General features: G+C 39.6%; 1 protein-coding gene across 1 annotated transcript in view; it reads right to left on the bottom strand.

The window, feature by feature from the left end:
- Positions 1-6,807: 6,807 nt before the first annotated feature.
- ibtk (inhibitor of Bruton agammaglobulinemia tyrosine kinase) overlaps positions 6,808-10,232 on the bottom strand; it is a 43,693-nt gene continuing 40,268 nt past the window's right edge. The window contains exons 27-28 of the mRNA XM_079625058.1: positions 7,909-8,035; positions 6,808-7,272 (exon numbers count right to left, since the gene is read on the bottom strand). Of these exons, the coding sequence (XP_079481184.1) occupies positions 7,147-7,272; positions 7,909-8,035 (253 nt within the window). The 3' untranslated portion in view covers positions 6,808-7,146. The remainder of the gene's footprint in view (positions 7,273-7,908; positions 8,036-10,232) is intronic.

Below are 10,232 nucleotides of genomic sequence, written 5' to 3'. Positions count from 1 at the left end.
TTCGTTAATCCAACGCTTGGCCATTCACTGGGCAGAAACGACCTGGTGGTCCGTTTCCTTAGAGGAGCCAGGAGGTTAAACCCTCCAAGGCCTCCTTCAGTCCCCGTTTGGGACCTTTCTACAGTGTTGAACGCTATGAAAGGGGCCCCTTTCGAGCCTATTCACTCAGTTGACATGAAACACCTGTCTTTCAAGACCGTGTTTCTTCTGGCTCTCGCTTCAGTGAAGCGTGTGGGGGATTTGCAAGCGCTCTCAGTTAGAGCTTCTTGTATGGAGTTCGGGCCAAACGACTCTGTAGTCGTGTTGAAACCGAAGCATGGGTACGTACCTAAGTCCCTCAACACACCGTTCAGGGCTCAGGTCATCTCCCTGTCGGCCCTGCCGGCCTCGGAGGACGGAAATAGCTCCCTTTGCCCGGTCAGGGCATTAAGAGCTTATGTGTCCCGCTCTGCTGTTTTTCGACAGACGGAGCAGCTCTTTGTTTCGTTCAGTGGGCGCTCTAAAGGGCGAGCCGCGACGAAACAGAGTCTATCTCGATGGGTAGTGGATGCCATTGCGCTAGCCTACGCATCTAGAGGTTTGGAATGCCCCCTGGGCATCAGAGCACATTCTACGAGAGGCATGGCCTCTTCGTGGGCTTGGTATAGTGGAATCTCGCTTCAAGATATCTGTATGGCGGCAGGCTGGGCCTCCCCGTCTACATTTATACGGTTCTATAACCTAGAGGTTCCTGCGCTGCAGGCTAAACTGCTCTCGGTCTAGAAGACTATGTTTTGGTGTTCCTGCCCCGCGTTGCGGCCCAGGTCACTTCAATGTTTAAGCATCACTCACTGACATGGTGTCCCATGAGCATGCTATTACCCCTCATATATATATTTATATTAATCATATATATGTTATTATGCCCTTAGAGGCACTACTATAAAGGGATGATGCTATTTTAGCCGCTCTCCCTATACTTCTTGGGGTAGGCACTTGTATGCCAGGGCGCGCGCGCCCTTAGGTGTCTGTGTCGGTCCAAGAGCACGCACGGCGTTTTACATGGGGTTCCCGTAGCGTTCTTTCGACGCAGTACGAGAGAACTCTACGTAAGAGAACGTACTCGGTTACTAACGTAACCTCGGTTCTCTCTAGGAGAGGGAACGAGTACTGCGTCTCATGCCGTGCGTGCCCACACTGCGTCGCTTTCGTGACGAAAATCGGTGTGTTAGACAGCTATGCTCGTATTTATAGGCCTAGGCCACGCCTGTTTCGGCGGGAGATGACGCAGAATGGGCGCGAAGCGTCCTCATTGGTCAGCGTCTCTGGCCTCGCATAGGCTGTGCTTTTCTGGCGAAACAGCCAATGGGTGAGCGATATTGCTCCGCCTAAGGTTGTATGCTACAGAAAAGCGTTTTACATGTTTACAAAATTAAGGATTAATTTTTAGGCTTCAATCTCGACAAAGAAATACTTTCCCGTAGCGTTCTTTCGACGCAGTACTCGTTCCCTCTCCTAGAGAGAACCGAGGTTACGTTAGTAACCGAGTACGTTTTAGCTCAAAATACCCCACAGATATTTTTATATAGCATGTTAAAGTTGTACATTTTTGAGGGTGAGCAAAAACGCACCATTTTTGTGTCTGTCCCTTTAAATGCAAATGAGCTGCTGCTCCCGGCACAGGGGGAGGAGCTTCAACAGTTTGCACTCACACAGATATGCACTTGAAATTTAAAGAACTTTTAGCCTTTTATGTTCAAACCGGAGTCAGAAAGATGGAGAGACTCAAGAAGAAGTGACAACATGCAGACAACATTTCTGAATTATGAATTTATGTAGCTGATGTGTAGTTATCTTCAAGTCATTGATTAGCATATTAGTCATGATAATCTATAAATCGTGTTCTGGGGGCGGGTTTTATGTAAATATTGGGGTTGGTGATGTCACTAACCCAGGAGGAATGTCGTGTAGTCCCTACCAGCCGTTTGTTGTAGTCCTTAAAAAGCGATTTCTTTAAAAGCAAATATCTCCCTTTGCTTTGAACTTTGAGCTTCGTAACTTTTTAGATGTTGTTTATGCTCAAACAGCAACACTACACACTAACTAAAGTTAGAAAAGTGAAATCATATTCAACCACCCCTTTAAAAAAAGCATACTGAACGGTATGGTGCATTTTTTATTTTAGTTTAATTGATGTATATTGTGTTTTAAACGGTGTTAATCATATTAAAACACTGTATTAAGGCAGCTTTTGAAACAGGGTTGCACACTTCTTTCCAATCTCCTGGGCATCACATCTCCTCTCAGACTAATTCAGTCAAGTGCGTGATTATCATTCCTCTCACTGCACGTCTGGCAGATGCTTGAACTGAAGCGTCGCAGTCATTACGGCACATTAGGACCCTTAACCATCATGCTCTTATTTATGGAGGGTCATCTGATGCACTCTGTTAACGGACGCCTTTTAATTCTCTGATGATTGTAACGCATGCAAAGAGAGAGGTTTGTGCGTAAGGAAAGGACCGTCTCCTAAATCAGATCACACCAAACATCAAATTCATTAGGACGGGCTTGAGATGACTGCATGAGCGCAAATTTGACAAATGAAAGAGAGGTGACATCACTGAAGTAACGTCACCGGAGACACGTTGTTCTCTGACCCCGATGACTGTAAAAACATCGAGCAACAGCGCCTGCTAACACAGGCTGAGGTGGACAAGAGGTCCTTTAATGACTCATCTTCATGAGCTGAACCAATCGTCGGGTGTGTTCGGCTTGAAGCAGCGCTGCGCAGACCGACCGGACACACTTTGGGCCAGATTTACTAAACAGGGTAAATTGGTATAAGAGCGCAATTGCATAAAAGCACCGATGGGAGTGGAAAGTTGTGCACATGATCTACTTACAACATGCAAATTAAAGAACACAGCGGATCATTTCCATAATGACCAACACCATCTACCAGGAGCAGCTCGAGTTAGCATCTGGTGCTTCTTTTGGGCGGTAAATAACGGCGCAAACCTTTAGTAAATCACCTTGCGTGTATCATTTAAACGTTCTCCTCCCATACATTTTGCGTTTGAAAGGGAAACTCTTACAAATGCACGTGTAACAAGGTCAGCCGCAAAATAACCCTGTCCACGACTTTTCAGCGATGATTTTTCACTGCGCGTCTTTAGTAAATCCTGGCAGTATTTTAACGGCAAACAATTTGTGTTGGAGCTGTTAGTAAATCTGCCCCCTAATTTATACTGTCCGGACAAAATCCCACATCATAATATATTGGAAACTTTTTACACCTTTTTACATAGTTATTATAGTAATTTTGTGTGTGTGTGTGTGTGTGTACAGGTGAAACATTTGATTATCGTGCAAACGTTAATATATTTCAGTAATTCAACTTAAAAGGTGAAACTAATATATTATATAGACTCATTACATGCAAAGTGAGATATTTCAAGCCTTTATTTGTTATAATTATGATGATTATGGATTACAGCTTATGAAAACCCCAAATTAAAAATTAGAATATTGTGAAAAGCTTTTCATAAGCTGTAAGCCATAATCATCCAAATTTTAACAAATAAAGGCGTGACATATCTCACTTTGCATGTAATGAGTCTATATAATATATTAGTTTCACCTTTTAAGTTGAATTACTGAAATATATTAACTTTTGCACGATAATCTAATTTTTCGAGTTTCACCTGTGTGTGTGTATATAGCATTGGCTCATGTGGATGATTAGGTGATACAATTGAAATGGATCACTGAAAGATTTAGAGGAAAGATGAATGTTTATTCTAGCCATCACATTTTCAGTTATTAACAAAAACATAAATTAGCTTATTATAGTGCCACCTAGTAGGCGATTCTCATCAAATATAGTGCACATCCTCATGTAGGAAAGTTATGCAAAACAAGATAATGTATCCTCTTACCGACATAAAGTAATAAGTATTCTAATACAAGTCTGTCCACTTGCCTTCCATATGGAAATGTGGCTCTTTTTAAGTGTGGCGACCCATCTGATCTGAACAACTACCGTCCAATTTCTATTATTAGCACTGTTGCGAAGGTTTTCGAGAAACTAATTTTCAATCAAATATCAAAAAACATTAATCGGTTTCATATTTTATCTCCATCTCAGTCAGGTTTTAGACCCAACTTTTCCACCACTACAGCCTTAATGAAAATCACCAATGATTTGTTTACTTCCTTTGATAAAGGCCAACTTTACCATGCAATCTCCATTGATCTCTCTAAAGCGTTTGTCATGGTGGACCATTACCTTCTACTTGATAAATTGCACTCTATAAACTTTGATTAAAACCTTCTCCTCTGGTTTAATTTCTATCCCCATAACAGACGCCACTTATTTGGTTGTTGATAATGGTGTTCCTCAAGGCTCAACACTGGGTCCTCTGCTCTTCTGTGCCTTTATTAATGACCTTCCCCAAAACTGGCTCACAATCTTTCATTCATTTTTATGCAGATGACACTGTTATTTACTCTTTCCACTATGATATTTCATACATCCAGTCCTCTCTGCAGTCAGAATGGTACTCATTACAGGATTGGTTTTACAAAAACAAACCTGTCCTCAGTAAACAGTAGTCTTGCAGTGTTTATCAAAAGATGCCATTGCTCGCATTCCTTCGATTTAAATATTAGTTTTGATGATGGGTCATTCCTCACTAAAGTTTATCTATTTAAATATCTTGGTCTTTGGCTTGACCCCGAACTGTCCTTTAAGCCTCACATTGATTTTATTATCAAAAAATCGTATGTTTGCTTGTTTTCTCTTTATCGCTCAATCCATTGCTTTTCATTTCAAGTCAGAAAAAAAATAAATCTCCCAATTAATTATTCCAATTATCGACTATGCGGACATTATTTACCAAAACACTTCAGATACCAATTTAAAACCTCTTAATGTCATTCACAAGTCTTTATGTATATTGTTTGGAGATGTTTTGAGAACACACCATTGTACGCTGCACCAAACTCTTGATTGGCTCCAATCCAAATCCCGAAGGCAATACCACTGGTTCCAGTTTATTTTTAAATGCGTTCATTTTAATGGCCCTTCTTATTTAAAACAGCTTTTGGTTCGGTTTACATACTCCTATCCCTTTCCTTTCGACACATGCAGCATCCGTTGTTCTGTGTCCCGAGAGTTTTTACTGCGGGTCATTCCAGGACAAAGCTCGTTCAGACTGGAACAATCTCTCGTCTCAGATCAATTACATCTTTCCGTCCGTATTGGACTAATCTATGTTCTCATCTGCTCATGTTTTTAAATCAAGTGCTTCTATACCAACGCTTATCCTGTTCATTTTATTTATTTATTTTTTATGTCTGTTTTCTCTCAGGGTGCAGGAACATTTAGATTTTCATGTTTGCACTAAAATGTATGTCCTCTTGTGTGTAAATGCTCCTGTTTGTCTAATAGAGTTGGAGACTGTAGGCGGGAGAATAGGGGAGTGAGATGTTTTTCTGTTTAAGGGACTTTTTTTGTATTTTTTTGGTTATTTGTTTGTTTGCTTTAAATATTTGTATTTTGTATTGCAGTTTGTATGTGTTATTGGGACCCGCTCAAAAATGAGATGTTACAGTACATCTCAAGGGGCTATCCTTTCAATACACATCAAATTTCATTTTAATTTGTGAAGTTATGACAGGTTTTCAGTTTTAGCGCCCCCCTAATGGCAGATATTGGTACACCTTGTCAATGTGTATCAAGTTTCATCAAGTTTGGACGTTGCATTGATCAGATTCAGGTCGAGTAGTCAAAATCAAAGACGTCAGACCATTTAATATACTTATGTCTTCACAACACAATATTGAATCAGAATTCTTGTAACTTTTTGTCTTGAGGAATTTGGGATGATACGTGCCAAGTTTGGTGCAAATCGAACCAATGGCCTAGGAAGATTTAGAAAGTTTTTCAGAAAATTTAAAATGGAAAAAATGTCACAGGGATAAACAATATTGGATATATGAAATTTTAGAGCAGAAAAATAATAATTGGCAAAACAGTAAATACAATAGGGTTCAGGATCTTGGACCCCTAAAGAAAAGAAAAGGAAGTCAATGAATCAAGGGCAAAATTTGTTCATTGCCATTTTTAGGTTAAGGGTTTGGCGAACTTGATTGTCTGAACCAGTGCATAAAAAACAAAACAAGGTACTAAATAATATTATATGCCTTTACCAAGCCACAGTTCAGAAGTTATGCTAGAATGACAGAGAATATTTTCATGTTAAGCTCCAATCCTAGATTCATATGTAACAATTGTAAGGATATGTAACATTGTATGTAATACGTATATGTACAGTAACAATCTGTTTGACTTACAGTACCAGTGGATATCTGGAGACTTTCACTGACCTCAACATGTGAACAATCCCTTTAGACACGCATGAAGACAGAACAACAATCGCTGATGCTCACATTCACCTTTTTATTGCATGCCACTGCAAATATCTTCTCTTAACATTAAGCAAAAATGACTAAGAGGTATTCAAAGAAAGAACAATAATCTGTTTTTTTTTTAACTATAGTGTCAATCATATATCATATTCGGATAATGACTTAAACATAATAAACTATAATTACACCCAGCCCCAAATGAGAATGTTATTAATGTGGATTGCACGAGAAAGCAAAATATAAAATGCAATATTTGTAAATCTCAGCTCCTTTCGTCGTGCACACGTTTCTTTTAAACCAGCTGCTCCAAACAGAGCTCGTGAGCAGCCGAATAAAGTCTTTATTGCTTTTCACGGCTGATTAAATTTTCTTCATCTTGTCACAATGGATGAGTTTTATGTGTGTGCCTGGCCTCCATATATATATATATATATATATATATATATATATATATATCTCACACACACACACACACATACACACACACAAAGAAGAGACAAACATCCTTTGGCACATGCAGCGACTCTTCGGAGCTGAGAACAATACATTACACTTCACGATCCAGTCTTTTCTTAAGAGAAAACAGCTAAATGAATGAATGAAAGAAAGCAGCAAGCCGTCTAAGAGAACAAGTGTGCATTGGAAAACAGAACATGGCTTGGGATGCAGCTTAACACATCCTGAAACTCAAGCGAGATGTGATGTGAGTTACGGTAACGCTGTGTGTTAGTATCAGCGCTTGTTCCAGGTGGGGGTGGCGATTGGACCTTGTGGTGCTCTTTCCACCAATATCAGCTCCTCTGGGTTATTAACGGCTTTGTAATAGAGTAGCAGGTCCTGAATAGCTCGTTCTTCAATCTACAGTAAAAATGAGAAGAACGGAATTGAAGGGTCAATGACAAAAATATTTATAAAAATCTAGTGTAATATACATTTCATTTGCCAAGTTCTTAGAAGCTGATCAAAGCTGAATTATCAGCATCATTACTCCAGTCTTCAGTGTCACATGAACCTTCAGGAATCATTTTAATATGATGATTTGATGCTCAACAAACATTTAATATTATTATCATCAATGTTGAAAACAGCTGTGCTGCTTCATATTTATGTAGAAAACGAGATACATTTTTCTCAGGACTCTTTAGAAACTTCAAAAGAACAGCATTTATTTGAAATCGATATATTTTTCTAACAATGTAGTCTTTACGATCACTCAACAGTGTCTTTTTCAAAGTTTTACAATTATATAACAATTTTATCCAAAGTTGAGATTTAAATACAACATCAAGTGGTGTGTAAAGCAAACCGTACATATTTCCTTTATAGTACATGAGTGTACATATCTTAATCATTATCATTCAAAAGTAGAACATGTTTGGTTTTTGAACTATTTATATCATGCTGTTTTCTTGCAGTTATACCATTTGACTGAACTAACTAATGTTATTGCCAGGTTAAAGTTCCTGTATGTAAGTCGCATGCACATCTCAGGACCTGTATGAGTGCTAGCGGCTTCTCGCGGCTGCGGATCAGCGCCGCCTCCTGTTTTCTCTCCTCCTCCACAATGGAGGCAAATGTAGAAGTGGACGGAGGGCTTCCAACTGCTCTCAGCACCCAAGGGCTGATGGGAAGGGGGAAAAACACAAGAGAGAACAAGGTTCAATGCTGAGTAACTTCCTCCGAAACAAAATTGCTTCGGATGCTTCAATTGAAATTTAACCTGCTTCTGTTTCCACGGTTTCTTAATGATTCAGCAAACAGTATTTGGAAAAGCTGAGGCACAAACGGATCGTCACAACAACGGCTCTGACACTTATATTGCATGCACACACACACACACACTGTATACATACACATAATATAAAAATACACACACATAATATAAAAAAATTATGATACATGCAATTAATCGACTTGACAGCCCTATTTACTTCCTAAATCCCATATCAAGCTCAACCAGTTGAACAATACAAGGATAGACATCAAACTGCACTTTTAATTCTTTTAAATAAATAAAGTTGCATAAATTATTTTAACTGACCCTAGTTTTTAAAGGGAGATGGTTACATTAAGAATATTGCATTTTGACATAAGATTATTTTTTATGTTAAATCCACTACTGTTTTATATAGAGTTGTTCTATAGTCTATACAGTATTAAATGCAATTACATCAAAAGTAACTACCGGTAATTAAATTACAGAAAAATTAAGAGTAATCCCTTTGTCAAGGGGAAAGTAATTAATAACTTTGTAATGAGTTACACACACAACACTGGTTATTAATATTAAAGGGGTGGTAAAATGCCCCAGAGTGTGTGTGTGCAGTTTTAGCACAAAATACCCCACAGATATTTTATAAAGCATGTTAAAGTTGTCACTTTTTGAGGGTTTGCAAAAACACACCGTTTTGTGCCTGGCCCTTTAAATGCAAAGGAGCTGCTTCAGAGGGTGGGGTTTCAAGAGCTCGTGTGTGTGTGTGTGTGTGTGTGCGTGTGTGCGTGTGTGCGTGTGCGTGTGTGCGTGTGCAGCTGCGATTACCTCACGCATACACACACTAAAATGACAGAAACTGTTCTGCCTTTAATATTAAAACGGAGTCAGACAAAGATGGAGAGACTCAAGAAGAAGTGACAACACGTAGAAGTCTCTGAATGGTTAGTTGATGAATTTATGTTGTTGATGTGGAGTTAACTATCTTCAATTAGCATATTCTGTCATGGTAATCTTAGCCTGGCTAACGCCAGACCCAATTCTCGTTGAGACTTGGTTCTGGGAACCACATGCGCATTTTCTCGTATTTGAGGCGTGGTTTACGAATGCCCGGCGCCGTTTATTGGGTGCTAAGAATGTCTATCAAAAGCGCCTGTACGCTGTACGTTTCCATTATACCAGATGACGTATGTAGAGCGACAGAAATTAGACAAGGAAGAAGACGATGGGTAAGATATTTTTGTGTAAACAATGACGTTCAGCGACTATTGCCGTTTGTGCAAGATAAACATGAGGGTCGAAGGTATATATGGATATAAACAAACTGCTTAGTTGTGTCGCATAGATGTCGTCATCTTCTTGCTGCTCCCTCCCCGTTCTGTGATTGGTTCCCTAGATGAGGCGAAAATCTGGTCCATGGTATCCAGACTGCCTTTCAGCGTGAATAAAATCGCGCTGCGCAAAGGCAGTATGGGGAAACCCAGGCTATGGTAATCTATAAATCGCTCGTATAGGAACTGTTGTGAGATGCACACAGAGTGACTTTCTATTGCATGTGAAAAGACGGATGCTAAAGTTTGAGCTGACTCACAAATGTGCTCGACTACAACATTAAAAATATTTAATGCTTGTTTTTAAATTTTTTGCTCATTTTCATTCTTCCACGATGTCTTCAGAACAATGTTTGATTTGACCAACTTTTATGTTAAATGTGATTCATTGATTGGACAGCACTAGTAAGAAGTAATGCATTCCTTTTTAGAGAGAGTAAATAATACAATAATTTCACCGTTTAAGATGTAATTAGTAGCTAGTAATGATTGACTTCTGTAACTCACCCAACACTGTACACAACACAAAAACAACAAAGGCAAAACAACGCATTTCCACCTGAGAGCAGCGACACACTGATTTCAGCCTGTCCAACCGGCTTCTGCCTTCTCCTCGCGCTCGTAAACACAGGTGACGTCGAGCCCCAGGGATGAGTGTGTTTGTGACAAAGTTTGCCCTTATCAATATAGATTACAATCACAGACGGGCTGCTGATAAATATTCAGACCTCTGCTGGAGCGCTGGGCCCAGCGGGAGACGCCGGGCCTCAGTCACA

The sequence above is a fragment of the Phoxinus phoxinus genome (genome assembly GCF_949152265.1).
Source record: "Phoxinus phoxinus genome assembly, chromosome: 10".
NCBI classification, from domain to species: domain Eukaryota; kingdom Metazoa; phylum Chordata; class Actinopteri; order Cypriniformes; family Leuciscidae; genus Phoxinus; species Phoxinus phoxinus.
Note: the sequence above shows the minus strand (reverse complement) of the source record. Positions and strands in the feature narration are given on the sequence as shown.